This window comes from Musca autumnalis, unplaced genomic scaffold (assembly GCF_047663935.1).
Source record: "Musca autumnalis isolate F117 unplaced genomic scaffold, ASM4766393v1 scaffold_5, whole genome shotgun sequence".
Classification (NCBI taxonomy): Eukaryota; Metazoa; Arthropoda; class Insecta; order Diptera; family Muscidae; genus Musca; species Musca autumnalis.
Genome location: NW_027412088.1, coordinates 97,635,355 through 97,654,336, shown reverse-complemented (window position 1 = coordinate 97,654,336; position 18,982 = coordinate 97,635,355). Strand labels below are relative to the sequence as shown.

General features: G+C 38.5%; 1 protein-coding gene across 6 annotated transcripts in view; it reads right to left on the bottom strand.

The window, feature by feature from the left end:
• The window catches only part of LOC141386516 (uncharacterized), a 21,737-nt gene extending 2,755 nt beyond the window's left edge, over window positions 1-18,982 (bottom strand). The window contains exons 1-2 of one of the 6 annotated variants that reach the window (XM_073955109.1): window positions 18,737-18,882; window positions 9,567-9,915 (exon numbers count right to left, since the gene is read on the bottom strand). In XM_073955109.1, coding sequence (XP_073811210.1) covers window positions 9,567-9,891 — 325 coding nt within the window. In that variant the 5' untranslated portion in view covers window positions 9,892-9,915; window positions 18,737-18,882. Of the gene's footprint in view, window positions 1-4,633; window positions 5,506-9,566; window positions 9,995-14,382; window positions 14,584-18,736 lie in introns of those variants that run through there. The other 5 variants (XM_073955110.1, XM_073955108.1, XM_073955111.1 and 2 more) reach the window with 5 other exon arrangements.

Sequence of the window (18,982 nt, the reverse complement as noted above, 5' to 3'; positions counted from 1 at the left end):
GTTTTCCAGAGAATAGGTCTTCTATATAATAGGAGACCTCATAATAGGTCTTCTATAGAATAGGGGACGTCATAAGTGGTCTTCTGTAGGATATGACACTTCATAAGAATTATTTTATTGAATTGGGGACCTCATAATTAGAGACTTCGTAAGAGGTTTCCATGAATAAGAGACTTCTCATATATCTTTTAGCACCGCGAAGTCGATAGCGGAGTTCGACAGGTCGAGACTGAAATTATTCTTTAAAATTCCAAGGACTGGAATAGTAAACCACATAAGAGGTATTCTGTACAATAGGAGACTTCATAAGATATCTTCTATATAATAGGAGACCTCGTTAGAGGCCTTCTGTATAATAGGAGACCTCGTTAGAGGTCTTCAATATAATAGGAGACTTCGTTAGAGGTCTCATATCATGTTTTCTATATAATGGCAGACCTCATAAGAGGTCTTCTAGATAATAAGAGACCCCATGAGAGGTTTTCCAGAGAATAGGTCTTCTATGGTAACATGGGGCGGCTTCGCCACTGGGGCGCCTTCGCCAGCACCGATTTTCTTGATAATTATAACTGCTACAGAAATGCCGTTAAAGGAAAAATTGTGAGTTTAACGAAGATCTTTCATCTCTCAAAAATTGGAATTTCTATCAAATATATGATTGCTGATGCACGCGGTTTCATGTTTTTGGGGTATTGCGAAAAATATTTATGGTAGGTATATTTTGTGATATCTTGTATACCTTTTGTGATATCAAAATTATATTTTATACCGTTAATAGACAACTACTGATGAATATAAATCCAAATAATTTGCATGATAAAAGTAATTATAAATGCCAATATATTCATATTATGAACTATGTAGGGGGTGGGGCGGCTACGCCATGATAGGGGTGTTGTGGGTTAATGTGAGAAATATGTCAGGTTTAACTTAAATTGTTTATGCTATTGATATACCACGCTATAATGTGAAGTTGAAATCAAATATTGTGCTAAACCTATCTAATTTGGCAAAAATTTCATTTTTATGCCTAAATTCAAGGTACCTACTTCAATTAACGGCTAGAATATCTTTCTTTTTGTAAATTTTAGAATCTTTTTTGATTATTAAATAGAAAATATGTTCCTTTTATGCATAATATTGATATTTGGGGAGGAAGTATGGTAAATGGTAATTTGGTAACTGATACAGATAGTGTGCTCAGGATATGGAAAGAACATTTTTCCAAACTGTTCGTATCCGATAGCAGTGAAGACGGCGAAGATACCACAGATCCAATCCCAGATGATGGTATTGAATGTATACCGCCCAGCCAAGATGAGGTAAGGACAGCAATAAACCGGCTGAAGAATAATAAGGCGGCAGGAGCAGATGGCCTACCAGCCGAGCTGTTCAAAACCGGAGGCGACACGCTGATAAGGTGTATGCATCAGCTAGTTAGCACCATCTGGCAGGAAGAACGCGTACCCGACGATTGGAACGTGAGCATCCTATGTCCAGTCCACAAGAAGGGTGATAAGACTGTGTGCTCCAATTATAGGGGAATAAGTCTGCTCCCTATTGCATCTAAGATAGTATCTGGCATATTGTGTGAGAGACTAAAGCCTATGGTCAATGAAATTATTGGACCCTATCAGTGCGGCTTTAGACCTGGCAAATCCACCATTGACCAGATATTTACCTTGAGACAAATCCTGGAAAAGACCCAAGAAATGCAGATCGACACCTTCCATCTTTTCGTCGATTATAAAGCAGCATTCGACAGCCCTATACGTTCAAAGGTGTTCCAAGCCATGTCTGATTTTGGTATTCCTGCAAAGCTCATTCGACTTTGTAGAATGACATTAACTGAGACGAGATCCTCAGTTAAAATTGGGAAGAACCTCTCCGAAGAGTTTACTACCAAAAGAGGTTTCAGACAAGGAGACGGCCTGTCGTGTGATCTATTCAACATCCTGCTGGAAAAGGTCATACGAGACGCGAAGGTCAAAAGAAATGGAACGATATACACGAACAGCCACATGTTACTGGCTTATGCCGACGACATTGACATCATGGGTCGATCGGTAAAGGAAGTAACTGACACCTTTGCAAAAGTCGAAAGAGAATCTGCTAAAGTTGGTCTGGCAGTAAACGGCGTAAAAACCAAGTTGATGGTATCGACGCGTAATATGTCCATAAACACCGCACCATCTGTGAATGTTGGTACCTATAATTTTGAGGTAGTAAAGGACTTCGTCTACCTCGGCACCGCCATAAACACAACAAATAACATCAGTTGTGAAATACGAAGAAGAATAGTGTTGGCTAACAGATGCTACTTTGGGCTGAGTAAGCAGTTTAGGAATAAAGCCACCTCTCGTCAAACAAAAATAACACTGTACAAAACACTGATACTACCCGTGCTAATGTATGGTTCCGAAGCATGGGTACTTGCTCAAGCAGATAAGGCAGTGCTTTGTGTGTTTGAGAGAAAAATTCTTCGAAAGATCTACGGGCCAATCTGTGTTGACGGCGAATATCGGCGTCGTATGAACATCGAGCTGTATCAACTATACAATGACATCAATATAGTTGAACGAATCGAGATACAACGATTGCGATGGCTAGGCCATGTTATAAGAATGAGTGATGATGAACCCGCAAAAAAGGCGTATAAATACGGGCCGCATGGAGGTTCTCGCAGATCTGGAAGGCCAAAGCTTCGTTGGAGCGAACAAGTGAAACGAGATATCACAAAGCTACATATCCCAGATTGGGAAAATACAGCAGCAAACAGAGAGGATTGGAGATTTTTTCTTAGTTCGGCTTATGGAACAAATGTTCTGTAAAAGGCCAGCTAAGTAAGTAAGTAAGTATGGTAAATGCCATTTTTAGAGTCCGTTGATATGTGTCCTATGTCGATGGCGAAGCTACCCCATGGGTGGGGAGGCTTCGCCACTTTTTAGACATTTTGTAAATGCTCAAAAATAATATTTTAAAAACAAAATTATAATCATTTATATATCAAAAGTTATAGTCAAGACATGCTAATATTCTTACCAAAAATAATATTTGGAAAAACTTTAATGATGTCGATATGAGAACATTTTGAAAAAAAGTGGCGAAGGCGCCCCATGTTACCATATATAATAGGAGACCTCATAATAGGTCTTCTATAGAATAGGGGACGTCATAAGTGGTCTTCTGTAGGATATGACACTTCATAAGAATTATTTTATTGAATTGGGGACCTCATAATTAGAGACTTCGTAAGAGGTTTCCATGAATAAGAGACATCTCATATATCTTTTAGCACCGCGAAGTCGATAGCAAAGTTCGACAGGTCGAGACTGAAATTATTCTTTACAAATCTAAGGACTTGTAACATTTTAATATTTATTAAACACTCACGGAACCACGGTTCTTCAACATTATAATGAATGTTACTTAACAAGTAAACTTGAAAAAATCTATCTAATAAGTCAGAACGAACAGCTGCAGGGTGGGTATCGAGACGTTTCTGCTGATTTTGCCAATTATCTTTCTAACTCCTGCTAAACAAGGCCAAGATCAGAATTGCTCTACAACAGACAACTTCCTCTCTGACAACCTATTCCCTTTTTATCCTTAATCGGAGTAGACTGCGTGTCCAATTTTTTTTCCAAATTTAATTTTTATTTGTATAAAGGTTTAATCTGGGTACTAGAGTAGTCTAGGATAAGCTTTTTTTCTTAACATGGATGTCCTTTAAGGCTTGATTACCCTTATGTGAAATAAATAAAAGTAAAAATTAATCTCGGACTAATTACATAATTCAACGTTTCCATTCCATCTTTTTCCCTTCAACTTACAGGATGAACGAAGACAAGCACCATTGGTCTCCGAGTAGAGTCAGCTGCAACTATATACTAGAAATATGAAATATAATTGTTTGGGGGCCACCGTGGTGCAATGGGGGCCACCGTGGTGCAATGGTTAGCACGTCCGCCTTGCACTCAGAAGGTCTGCGGTTCGAATCCCAGGCCAAGCAACATCAAATTTTCAACGGTGGCAAAATTCCCCCTCAGTAATGCTGGCGACATTTCCTGAGTATTTAAGCCATGAAAAACTTCTCTACAAGTGGTGTCGTAAGACACGCCGTTCGGACTCGGCAATAAAAAGTAGGTCCCATATCATTGAGCCAATATGAATCGGCGTGCACTCATTGATATGAGAGAAGTCTCCCTTGTCCCTTCAGGGATGTTGTGGGAACATATGTATGTATGTATATATTTGTTTTTATGGAAAACCACTAATCTTACGACAAAGCTTGTATAAGTTATAAGAACTTAACTCAGTTTTTACTTGCTTCTATTCGTTGGGAGTTATTTTATTGTTCCCGCAGACCAACGGACAAGAGTACTAAAATCAATTGCTCTGATATAAAACCGAACCGAAATGCAAATGCCCATCTATACCAATCGTTAACAACAAGCTTCCAAAATTAGTTGCACAGTGTGTTTTACTGCTATTAAAGAGTTTCATGTTTACACTTAGAGCTATAGAAAGAGGCGGAAAATTGTGCAAGACAACTAACAAGCTGAACGCACGCAAACCCATAGCGTTACGTCTTTTGTTTTTGATGTTCCTTTTTTTTCTTTTGGAAACCTACCAAATACGAATAATATTGAAAATATCAATGCCGCATATATTGAATAGGTGTAAACTTTTTCAAAATGAGCGTGTTGCATGAGTTTATTTTCTACCGTTTCAATGGTGGCACGAAATGTTTCTCTCATCTCTTCGATGAATTGTGTTTTTTCTGTGTGTGATAGGGTCTCCAGACGTTGTTGCAGACTGTGAATTCGATCCATTAGATCGTGGGCAAATTTACTTGAACCCGTTTTATCCATGATCGCTTTAACAGAACTTTTTAATTGTTCAATAAGATTATCCTCAGCATAGGTGGTGGTGGTGGCGGCCATGTTTTATGTATTTGTACTACAAGGCAGGTGGTGACACTTAAAAATACACTTTTCACAGCCGCTCGTTACAAGTCAATCTGTTCTTCCACTAAATTTTAATTTTATGTGCGGTTAATTCTTGTTCTTCTTTTTTGTTGTTTTTAGTTATGTTTCAAAAACACTCCGCTAACGTTTTCTTGTTTTACTTCAGAGCAACGTACTAAAAAGCTTATGACTAGACGTTTATTAAGTGCTGCTCACAAACTCAACACAAAACATTGAATAGCTGCCTTGACTTGGTTGGTTGGGTATCGGAAAAAATGAGCTTTTGTTTCTCTTTATTCTTATCAGGCAGAATTCATTCTCTTTTATTGTAAGTTTTTTGTAAATGTTAAATTGTGGTTAGCTGAGAATGACTTGCTGGCAGGTAGTTGTAAGTTTTTATTTCAACTTGAATTTCAAAGATCTAATAGTTTAAAGCCCGACAATTATTAACTGGCCATCTTAGCCCAAAGCTATCCGTGCACGACTGTTAACGTTTTTTCCGTCTAATGGCTCCTCTCGCTCTCTGCTAATGACAACTAAACAAAATAACGACATCAAACAAAACACAACAATTCACGGTTAATTGCTGTAGAACACCAGACAAACATAGAAATCAAGCGTGTTTACACGTCCATACAATTCAGTTTATGTGTGTATGTATCTGGCCGTGCACATACCCACACCACGACACCACCACAATGGACGGACGACTTACCAAAGTATATGCCCATAATGTGGTGTTTGGGGTTGGAAATAAATCCACCTCTGCCTCTTGGGGAGAAAACTTTCACATGTTCCGTACGCGCACACACATACATTTAAACTTCCTTCACACATAGATACACATAAAAAGATTTCTTATTTGTTTTTTTTTGTTCTTATTGGACAGAGATATGCGTTTTTTTCTTTCCAGAATGCCGGCATTGAAATGCTTCAGACATTTCTGTTTTACAGATAAAACAACAACATAATGTCTGAGATTCGTGTCACCACCACCACCACTACGGACCCTGGTTGGGTACATAGTTCATTGTGTGTTTTTTTTTTCTATTCCATTTTAGATCCGGTTTCGTTATCTTATAGAAAAAGAAGCCACATTCATATGACCTAACGGAATATGAATGACAAACGCATTTGTTTCTATTTGAAAAAGGAGTGAATTTGGGTCAAGGCTTTCAAAGGGAGAGGGTTAACTTTAAAATTATGCCACATCATTTTCTTACACATGGCAATGGCAAACCTTCACTTTATTCTTATCGTAATCTGAAAATTGTGTTATAAACAGCTCCAACGAAGAATAATAGGTGTGTTCGTTTACTCGATAATTTGTACAAATTTGTACAAGTCCAGTAACTTCATGTAAGCGACTAAGGTCTTTTGTATTGTACTATAGAGTAAACGAACAACATCCAGTAACAATTCTTACAAATTTTGAGTAAACGAACACACATAATGTTTGTGAGAATAATGTGGCTAAAACCTTCAACAAATGTAGCAAAAATCCTTAACATATCTAAAATCGAGAGGTACCATTATATTGGGGCTACAACAAAACGTCGAGCTTTGATGACAATTTTTGTTGTAGAAGTTTTGTGACCACTGGGAACCCACAATGTCAAATTGCAGGTAGTTCGGTCAAAAAATGTAGCAAAAATCCACAAAATACGTAAAATCGGGATGACCAGTTATATGGGGGCTATACCAAAACTTTGACAATTTTTGGTGTAGAAATTGTTGTGTGACCGCTGGAAACTGCAAATATCAAATTAAGAGCTATTTCGTTCAAAGAAATGCAGATAATGTCCTCAAAGTACCTAAAATCCGGAGGAACCGTTATATGGAGGCTATACCAAAACGTGGACCCATATAGCCCGTGTTCGAACTTGACCTGCCTATGGAAACAATGCGCTCGGATCGACCTGGAATTTTACCAAAACGAAGACCTATATAGCCCATATTCGAACATGACTTGCCTATGGAAACAATACATTCGGATCGATTCAGAATTTTACCCTTTATTGGGTCGCAAATGATAAGTTACAAACTTAATATATACTTTGTAACCAAAATGCAGCAAAACCGTTCAGAATTCTTTGGTGCAGTCATCGCCTTTTTTGGACTCTTCGCAGTCTGTCTGGAAGAATGTGACTTAGTCACTTTTGCCTTTAGAGGAGGATTTGTTGTCCCAACCAGAGCTCCGATTTACTCGCGAGTGAAAATTGGGGGGAGGTGGTAAGTTTTTTGTGGGTGCAACTTTTTGGTGTTGGTGGGGTAAGTTTTTGTTCGGTGGGAGGAAGGGGTAGCGGTGCCATAGCCCTTGAAATATACGTTTTTGAGAATTTTAGAGGTCGCTGATTTGTCATCATGTCTGAAACAATGACATTCAGAAGACCGGTTCGACTAACAACCAGTGACTTTCTCCGATTCTACCTTCGGGGTCATCTCTGTCGATGATTGCCACTCAAAGGTCATCATTGCGCCGGTCTCACATTAGCGTTATTGTGTCTTAAAATCCACTTTTCCCTAGAAGGTGGCTGCCTTTTTGGTACTAGGCTTATTCTCCTTGGCTTTCTGGGTAATGGCAACTGCGTAGGAGGTCGATGGGTTGACCACCTGAGAATTCATTGTCTTCTTGGGCGAGTAACTAGGGCACTTTGTCCGTCATCTCAGAAGATTATGGTTTCTCAGTTGGTCCGACCACCTTGACTTCCTTGCAGCATGTGGACGTTCCTAGATTTAATTTCATCCGCTTTACGCTTGCCTTTCGGGTTTGAATTGGGCTAGGTAGCAGACCCCTCCGTCAATTGTCCTTCAGAGATTGACGACTCTACCTTTTGCTTGTGGCAGTAGGTTTCGCCAATTATAATTTTTGCTTGTTTTAAGCAACTACTGGAGCTGAAAAGAAGATCTTGTCCAAATTTCCTCATGTAGCTTGGCTTGCTTCTGATGAAGAGAAGCCGTCATTCTCAGTATGCAAATTCGGTTCACTTCCCACGAATTTTTGTAGAGCTGCCAAACTATCGATAGTCCGACTATCGTTTTGATTGCTGTAGCAAAACAAAGGTTAATTTGGCCGCCAAAACAAGTTATTTTGGTTATCTGTCGCTAATGTTTCAAAAATTATATGCTTTTGAGTTCGATATAAGCTTTACGACAATGATCATAACGATAGTTCGTCTGTCGATAGTTTGCCAGCTGTACATCACAGCAAGTTTATAGTTGTTGTTTCGGGTCAATCCGGTACAAAGAGCACGCTGCTATAGGATTGAGCGTACTGAAGTTGTCGTAGCAGCATGAAACCTACGTAGAAGCATGACTTCTCTGGCAAATCTATCCTTGGAGTCATTGACTGGATTCCCCATCATTAGTCAATGATCCAGTGGCATCCTGCCTTTGAAGTTTGTTACCGGCATGTGCTAATATGGGACCATCTGGAACTTGGCTTGCTGCCAGTTAAGCATCTGAGTCCATACTCCCTTCCATCATCTTACTCTTATCTTTCCTAGTAGACTTAATTGGGATCAGCGTGGTGTCCAGCCCGTCGTCATTTAGGATCAAATTGAGTAAAATGTCATCCGGGGGTATGTTATGGTTCTGCTCTTCTGGAACAAATCTTTGCAGTCGAGGGGCTCAAGACATTTGGTCTGTTCCAGAACTGCAAGAATCTACTAATTTTTACTATTTTTTCCGATAACATAAAGGAAAAAATGTTATCGTAGTAAAAAATAGTAGCTTCTTGCAGGTTCTGGAACATAGCATTTGTTTCTTTAAACTTCTCCAATAGTCTTTAGAATTCTGTGTAGGTCGGTTTTGCTTATTTTCCTATTTTCAGGGTATCTATATCAGCGGTTTTAGTGGATGGATTCGATCGCGATAGGGCTCATTAAATACGGCGCGGAAAAAAACTAAAATCACGCGGGGTTCAAGGGTACCTGAGTCACAGTTGTAAATTTTGAAGCAAAAAAATAGGTTTTTAAAGAAAATTTACGCACAAAAAATTCGACTTTGGTCTCCTATTACTAGGGAGCTGTACGGAGCACACTCATGAGATATACATCAAACGACGTGGAATCACGAGTTCTACAATCCAATAAATAGTTTAGGTCATTATCTGGTTGCGCCCTCCAATTATAAGAAAAATTAAAAAAACCCCGATTTCAAAACTTCAAAATGTCAGCATCGATTTAAGGGGGATGTACTGTATATATCGAGAAGTGATACATTAGAACCATGTTGCCCAAGGGGCATTCTTCAATTCTTTCTTTAAGCTCAGGTCTGAATTTTCCCTGCTTTGACCAGAAATCAAGAAAAAACACAAAAAAACTTGCTAACTTCAACACATTTTTACCCATTTTTTTATATTACCACCAACACAGCTTCCACGTAATTTATTTATTATGGTCTATATTATGAGACCCCGGCTAAAACACTTCAATTAATATAAATATATTCATATTATATAAAATATATTGACAGTTCGCGACTTATTAAATGGTGAACCTCAACTTCAACGATTGTAAAACATTTTTGAATATTACCATATAAAACTAACTACAAACTCAAAAAATTATTTAAATCATTCAAAACACATCTTACCGAAAATTGCAATAATTATTGCAAGCATTGTAAAGAAGATAATATAATCCCATGAGGTATGACCCATGGCTGGTTGGGCATAACGTTTCATAAAATCTTCAGCTGTACCCTCCTGCGGATTATATAGATTTTCACGAATACTGGCACGTTCTTCATCACTAATACCATCCATTTGTTCGATTAATTTCCAAACTTCATCGACACTGGGCAATTTCATGTTGCCATTGGGATCACCCAAATTGTTGGTAGCAAAGCTGCCATCATCTTGAGTTGCAGCCAAGACATCATCGGCAAATTGTTGTTGATTAACGGGATCCTCAGCCATGTTTATAAAGATATTGCTTTACTGCTGCAGAGTTGGTTGGAATGTATACGATTTTGAATTTTAAATAAACAAAAATCGTTGTTGAGCTTTGTAAGTTATTTAACTGCTGATGATGATGATGTTCGTAGAAGACATTTTCCAAAGAAAATTGTTTTATTTTGAAAAAGAATTTACAAATTTGGCTTTAATACAAATAACACGTTTTCACGCGTATGTGTGTGTATTTAAGTTGTTTTGGTGTGCGTAAGTGATTCGTTTTTTTATGGTTACTTTCATTTAACTTTGGTCTGTCTGAACAAACTGGTTTTTTATGTTTTGTCTTAAAGTTCAATGAACTCCATTTGTTTCCATTTTCAAGTTAGTATTCTTGTTGAGTGTTGTTGTTATATTTGAATTTTTTATAATAATTACATTTTCATTTAGTTGCAGCATTACAAACACACAAGAAAAAAGATAAAAGAAATTACAACAAATACATTTGCAATAATTTTGTTATAATAAACCTTTTTTTATATAATGATATATCGGTTAAGCAGTTGGATAGAAAGTTTTTGAATTATTTTGCATAAATTAGTATTAAAACTAATATGCGATTAGATGTGCTCCAAAGCATATTTGAGTTTGTTATTTCCACATAGCTCATAGAGCATTAAAAGAAGACGTTAACTGATTTATCGGCGTTCGAAATAGGAAATAAGCTCTCTGAAATAGGCGACATTCCATCGTGTAATACGTCGTGGTGTTTAATGTGGGTTCCTACCATACGGTCTACCCCACAGTGCTCTTAACATCGGGTGAATACAATGCGTCTACCAACGCCCCCGCACAGAAAGTACGAGTACCAATTCGCTCACACGTATTTGGACGTGATCACCACCTTGGTTAGGAGCGGAGCCTATCTAAACTCCTGCCTTTCTATGGGTCAGGCACCCGGTTGCCATGCAACTCCACATTCGAGCCGAAACTCTACCCGCGATTTGGGTCCAAACCACAGCCACCGCGATGCTCCCATAAGGGGGCCAACACCAACTGGCACCCGCGGTACCAGAATATAGCCTCCGGTCAAGCTTCGTGGCCAATGACCACTACCAGTTGGACTCCAAACAGTCCCGGACTGGTGACCTCCTCCAAATAAGCCAGCGTAATTAACAAACAACACAGGACCACAAACAATTAACATGCTGCCCTCACGGACTGCACAATGGGCCCACAGGGACCGCGGCAACGGACAACACAACACAAACACTAGACGAAGCCACCCTCACGGATGACCGGCACGACATCCACACCAGAGTAACATGACGCCGCACCACTCAACTTCTCCAAACCTCCTCCTCCTCCAACACAACACGCCCAACTGTAGAGATGACTATGTGGAGGAGTTACCTCCACTAAGTCTAGTCCTTCTCCTATCAAACACTTCACGTGCATACCTACTTAAACAACTAAAGGTCCGACTGTCTCCAAGTGCCATACTGAAATCCCACCCCGCCCCTCCATACGTTATGCCCATATTGACTAAAACTCTAATGTCATCATAGTAAGGACATTCCGTCAGTATATGCCTCCAGTCCTCAGTCACCCCACACCCACATAAATCTGTCCTGGACAGGCCTCTTGCATATAAAAATGCATTTAGAGAGCCATGCCCCGTCAGAAAGAATCCCAGACTCATGCTAAAGCTGAAGTCTGGGCGGTCCAGTACGAACGTTGCGTCACGAATAAATTCGTACGTCACCCGCCCTTTGTCGCTGTCCGTCCACCTAGTCCGCCACCTAACAGCAGCACGCTCCCGAAGGATTGCACTGCGCCGCCTAACATCCCCATCCACCAGATCAGAAGGCCCGAGCCAATCATCCTCAGACAGTTGCAAGCCACGCTTCAGCTTGTACAGAACAGTCCTACATCTCGCTTCCAGATCAAAGGGCAGGGCGCCAAGTAGCACCTGCATTGCGTCCGTGGACACAGTGCGACACACTGGCAGGCATGCTAACATGACCACACGTTGACACGACAAGAGCTTCTTACGTCCAACAACAGATTCTGCTGCAGCACACCATACAGGCGCCCCATATGTTGCACAGGCAACAAAGAGTCCACCATATATGGTGCGCACGGAACGTCTGCTCAAACCCCAGTCGGTCCGCAAGACCCTTCTGACCATTCCAGCTACAGCAGTCAACTTGTCCTTCAAACGATCGAAGTGCGGCAGGAAATTCATTCTCTCGGCCATAGTTATCCCAAGGTACTTGACCTGCTTGACATACCGTATGCCGTGGTCACCAAATCGAACGTGGGGAGGTCGACTGTGTGCTAATCTGCCTTTCAGCAGCATTAGCTCAGTCTTGTCCCTAGACACCTCAACACCCACTCGGTCACTCCAGACCCCCACGATACCCATGGCCTCCTCAGCACGACGTTCCAGTTCGGCACGAGCCTCACCTTCAATCATGATGAGGAGATCATCAGCATACGCACAGATCTTGAAAGTGGTCGCTAACTCTCGCAGCAGAGAATCCATCATGAGGTTCCAAATAAATGGACCACAGATAGACCCCTGAGGGCAGCCTCGCTCCACATCTGTCCAGACCGTCTCATTGGCTCCCACGACACAAGCCCTTCGTCCACTGAAATAACTGGACCAGAGAAGAAACTCCCGACACCCGATCTCAGACAGCTTTGCGAGCACGCTATCCCACGAAAGGAAGTCAAATGCGCCTTTGAAGTCGACAAATATGCCTAAGACATATTTGGCACTTGACCCGCTCAGACTATTCTGCACATGCATCCACGCGTCCACAGTACCTCTACCCTCGACAAAGCCGAACTGATGCGGTGAAGGACTGACGCCGCGGCACTCCCCAAGCCTTGCCACCATAATCCTCTCCAGCACTTTTCCAAGCACTGGGAGAAGGCTTATGCCCCGATACGAGCGAGGATTACTCCTTACCCGATCAGGCGACTTGAGGAGCACCACGACGCGAGCTTCCTTCCACGCACGCCGGAAGTACCCCTGGTTAATGCAACCACCAAGGACGGACTCAATATACTCAGGCATGACTTTCCGGATGGCTTTATACATCCTTCCAGTCATGCCGTCGATACCTGGCGATTTTCTACTCCTAATCCGGCAGATACTGTCCGCAACTTCATTACGCTCCAAGTCCGGAGGCTCACCCAGCTCCCACACAAGCGGGGGAGGTGATTGAGTCTCCGACCTTGGGAAGAAAGACCCCAGCAAAATCCCTACGTTTCCCGCCCACCCCGAGGCCGTCGACGTGGAGCCAAGACGCAACGCCTGTAGGTCAACCTGACGCTTAGACCCACCGTGCGTGTAATCTCGCATCAACATCTCGCTGGAGAAGAATATATGAGATTTGAAAGTCATTCAAGCCGACCAATAGATGGTACTTTGGACTAAGCAGCAGTTCAAAATTAAAACAACCTCTCTACAGACACAGGTCCCTCTATTTTAACCAATGATACTTTCGGTGTTGTTGTATACAGTAGTATCGGTACTTATGAGAACAGCAGAAGAAAACAATTCGCAAAATGCATGACCAAACTGCTACGCTCCCGTTAAAATGGTGTTAGCCCCTAAGAAGATTAAATACCAAATTTCTGTCACTGCGGTGGGATATTGAGGCCACAAGATGTGGAGCAATATTAGCCATTTTCAATACCATACATCCCAGGAGTAATAAAAACTGCTGTACCAAATGCATCTTGATTTCAACAGACAGACTGTAGATGTCAGCAAAAAAATCTCCAATGGAATACAGGACAATTTATAGGCTAAATAGTTCCAGAAATATCATTCCTCTGTGGAAAAAGCTCTGTATCAGTGTATCAATAAGTGCATCTCGATTCAGTGATATCGGGACCTATTTTTTATGACCGTGTCGGAACGGCGAGTGTTAAGAAACCACTTGTAGAGAAGTCTTCCATGGCTAAAATACTTAGGGGAAATGTCTCCTACATTACACTGAGGGATATTTTTGCTAACTGTTGAAAATGTGATTTGTTTGACATGGAAATCGAAAGCGGGTATTTAGTGTGCAAGGCAAGCGTGTTTTCCATTGCACCACGGTGGCACCCCAACATAATGCCATTTGAATATATCCTTCATTAATTTTTATCAAACCTTTTATCCAACTGCTAATTTATTTTTAAAAGATTATGTTAAATATTTTTTTATATTGGTAAAATGCATGCAACAATGTGAAAGCCTACGTGGCTATGAAATTGGCACCTTTCAAATGATAACAACATTCTTATCAAATCAATAAAAAATGGAAACTAAAAACACAATGTTTTTTAAGAAGACATTAAAATTCCATTAGAAAAAATGGATAAATTGTTGCTGGGGAAAAACAAACAAAAAATGCACACAATATTTTTCACTATATAGCACTAGATAAATATTTCAAAAAATTTTAAGCCAATATTTTGTTATAATTCTTTTCCAATATAAATTGGAAACACACATACCACAAAATTTAGTTAATAATGCTACACTATGTCAGCTACTCTAAATAACTACTAAATTTGTCTTTTTGAATTCTGTAGTCCAAGACCACCGTTCGTATGATGTCCACGTTGTATGTGAAAAATCAAACAAATCAAAGTTTTTGGACAAAATTTGTTTTACACACTTTTTTGTTCTCTCTTCTTTCAATTGCAATCGCAATGTGACAACGTCAGCAATATTTTAAAATAAAAACAAAAAAATTATAAAAAAAAAAATACGAACAACTCAACAACGTAGCGACGGAGGATAAGGAAAGCTGTATATAGGTATGGAAAATGATTGGCGGGCAGGTGCTTTATCAAAACATACTAAACAAAAACAACAGTATTTTCTATTTCATATACTTATAACATTATTGTATATAAGCTTAGCTAATACAATTGATAAGATTATTAAAACAGTAATAGAAATACAAAAAATATGATTGAACGTTATCTAATTAAACATTAAGTAGTAAAAAATCAAACAGTAGAAACGGGAGAGAGAGTAGTTGAAATACTACATACTCGTACATGCCTAGGTAACTCAAAATGAGGTAATATTTGATAATGATAAAAAAGAGAATATATTATTTTTAATGAAAACAAACAAACAAAACAAAATTGTTGCAAAATACTTTAGCGATTATTTTAAATGCTTTCTAGTCAGCAGAACACAGAAGCCACACCACAAGGCAGCACGGAATTTATTTTTTAAATTGAGACGATTTTTAGGTTGAATGTACTCATTAAAGTGTAACACATTGTCATGTTCACAACATGATCAAAACAAGTGTTTACATAGTGGAAATAGTCAGAATATCGATTTGGCTAGTGTGACGGGGACTCTAATAGAAGTTTCATTAAATACAACCCCGATTTTGTTCCTTTTTGGCTTCCTAAATGTAAATTGTGCATTGTGCACTAACAAAGTGTCGTGTTACTAAAGTAAATTGCAAAATGCGTTGTGTGACAGACAAAACTCAACCATATTGGTGAAGGATTTCCTGCGTCGCGGCACATACTAATATGTACTCCGGAGCAGGCCAAGACTTACCCCTATGTCGCCAGCAGCTGGCTGAAACACGTAATTTACAAAAAAAAACCGCCGCCTTTTAATATTTGTGTTGTATATTTTTAGGCTGCAATTAAGCTAACTACACATCAAGTATGGGAACTACATTTTATCGTGGAGACCGTAAGGCGCACAGTGGCTCAAAATCATTTCTGATCAAAACCTAATAACTTTTAAAGGGATACAGATATTGTTATTTTTTTATCGATAACAGAATCATACCAAATTCGGTCCAGTAATTGCAGAGGAATTCAAGGTCAAAGTTAACATTTGTTTTTTGTTCGTATTTTGTATTAAAAACATCCATATTTTTTATGTTTCAATCTTTAAAAGAAAGTCACACCCCGATAAATAAACTATAAAAATAATAATTTTTTTATGGCCTGTTTCTTTAAGACGAATCGAATTTAAATTCATTCGACTTACTACCAAACTTCTGTTATTGTAGAAATTTTTTGTTTGATTGAAAACACAAATGAAGCAAATATTAAAAAAAAACAGAAGTTTGGTAGTATTTCGAACGAATTTGAAATTGGACCTTAATTTAAAAAAAAATATTTAATGGCCTGTTTCTCTAAAACGATTCGAATACAAATTCGTTCGAATTATTACCAAACTCCTGTTGCTTTAGAAAATGTTTCTTTGATTGAAAACAAAAATAAATCAAACATTTTTTCAAAAAACATAAGTTTGGTAGTAATTCGAACGAATGTGTATTCGAATCGTCTTAGAGAAACAGGGTATACAATTCAAAAACTGTAAAATTTGTTTATAAGTTTAAAGAAATACTTCTCGTTTTTAATAAAACTCATATAAAAACTCATTCGTTTCAAAATATGTTCATTTGCTATAATTCATATGGGAAAACGGTAAGAAAAACCGCACATTTCTATACAGGAAATTTTAATGAATTTAATAAAGTGTTAAACCGACAGACCTGTTCGGGTTTAAAAGTTTATATGGGCTGAAAAGAGGACCGGATACGAAACCTTATCCCACGTTGTTCCGTAAAAGTTCTAGTCCACTAAATTTGAAATTACATTAAAATTTATATGTGGGAAAATAAAATTGCTCACTTTGTGTTAAACGTATCGTGAAGAGCAACAATCCTACCTAACCAGAACAGTGAACACAATATCTGTTATAGATTCCGAGCATTAGCTATTTCTTTGACCACAAATTTGCAAAAATTACATATTTTCCAAAATGAGGTAAATTTTTTTCGTTTTTAGGAGTTCACCACGTCCACAACTTCCAATAGATTGATTGATCATCTAATTTTTTGGTTTTCTAAGTTTTTATATGATTGTTATCGAATCCCAATCGGTGACGACAAAACATTGCGCGGTTTTGGTTACGAAAATTGATTTCTGAACCATTGTGCGGTGTGTCACTTGTAGAGTTTCGCAGTTTTTAAGTACAACGGTGTTGAGAAACATAATACTTCGCACATTTGCCAAGCCACTGACGATACTGGAGTCAGCCTATATCACCAGAAACTTTACAATCTCTTAAAGAATTTTTGTAATACGGCGAATGTTACATTTCGGAGCGCCACTGGCCGGAATTCTCACCTGCATTAATTTTTTTAGGAATTTACGGTGATCTCGACTTTACAGGTGGCGTCTCTATTGGTGCTATTTTTGTTTTGGCGAAGATCTCTGGCCATTGGGACGTCCGAAAATACAGATAAAAACTTAAAATGCCTGAAATTGGGCGGTATTGTTATATGGGCACTGTACCAAAACGTGGACCTGTGTCAAACATTTTTGGAGAAGATTTTTTTGTGTTTGCTTTTTTTTTGCTACTTTGAACCCTTAATGCCAAAATGCATCCAATTTCGGTCAGAAAATATAGCTAACATGTAACTATGTTCACAATTACTGATGGAGAAGTTTTTTGACCACTTTGAAAAATTAGATAGAAACTTTAAAACACCTGAAATAGGGCGGTACCATTATGGGGCTACACCAAAACATCGTCCTATGTCCACAATTATTAGATTATATGTCTGTTCCAGAACTGCGAGAATCTACTAATGTTTAGCTAATTAGATCAAAAAATGTAGCTCAAAACTTCAAAATTGCGAAAATCGGACAGTGTCGTTATGCAACATTTTAGCGTTTTGATGCTACAGATTACATGTATATACATATCGACCCAGAATTTTACCTCGTTGGGAAAATGGGATAATATTGCAGTTGTTGTTCTAATGATGGATCACAAAACCAAGCGGTTCCGCTGTTTTGGTTTCATTTATTACTCCTATTCGTATAGGATTGATAATATCCCGGTCTTCGGCCGGGATTTAAGTCTTTCTCATATAGACAGATGCTAAATAGGGCTAACGCGATCATAATTTTTTCGAAATTATTTTTTGTCAAAAATCATATTGGTTTTCGGAACTTTCGAAGACTACATCTCGGGAAATACGGACTTCCCGAACATGATATATACAGTTTGACAACAAATGTATTGCAAAGGTCAAAATTGTAAAAACTTCATATTGCTTGTTTATGGCAACAAATTATGTAAAAACTAAACGATTTTTTTTTGTGCAAATCTCTTACTATTTATTGGTCCCCAAAACAATATTCCATTAAAATATGCAAAGTTTATATTTATAAGATTCCAGTTCAGCCACTACATACATCTTATGCCGGGATATTTTTGGCTACTTTCTGAGTCACTGTTGGAAATGGTGTAGATGCTATGTTAAGGTATTTTTGCTTCAAAAATCTAACTGAGTCTTATTTGAATAAAATAATGGCTAAGACCAATTCGAATTGATCCATATTTTATAACAGAGTTCTACTTTTTAAGGATTTGGTTAATTAAAACGGTATTAAACACTTCAAAATTCCTATTGCATTCATTAACAATGAATGAATTTATGAATGAAGAATACAACACAAAAGCATTTTACTTCTTACAAAAATAACAACAACAAAACTTGCATGCAGGATACACATTAAGAAGGATGCTAAAAGTAACATATGCCATCATTTCATTTGTTGGTACATCGGCATATTTTTGGGGTCACATCTAATATGTGAACTAAAAAATGATAACAAAACGCTTATCAAAATGTTGTTGCTGGTTGGTATGGTAGTATAATTTGTATGATGGGATGGATGCTTTCTAATGTGTTTTTGTTATTGCTTTTAATTTCCACATCATCAAAACATAAATTCTAGAAAGTTATTAGATGCCATGAATAAAGAGTATGAAGAGTATGTGGCACACAAATCCAAAACTTACCAGCTAATCCAAAAACAACAACTGCGGGCACATAGAAAACAATGTTGGGAATGCTTTGCTGGAATGGTGATGCGCTACCGGTTAAATCGACCATTTTGCTTTTATTAAACTAAAATTTGACACTTTTTTAGAAAAACAAAAATAAAATTGAGCTTCGTTGAGCTGCTGTTTGTTATATTGAACGGAAGAACCGAATTTGTCTGAAGCTGGAGAAGAATGAAGATTTTTGTATGAGTATGAAGATTG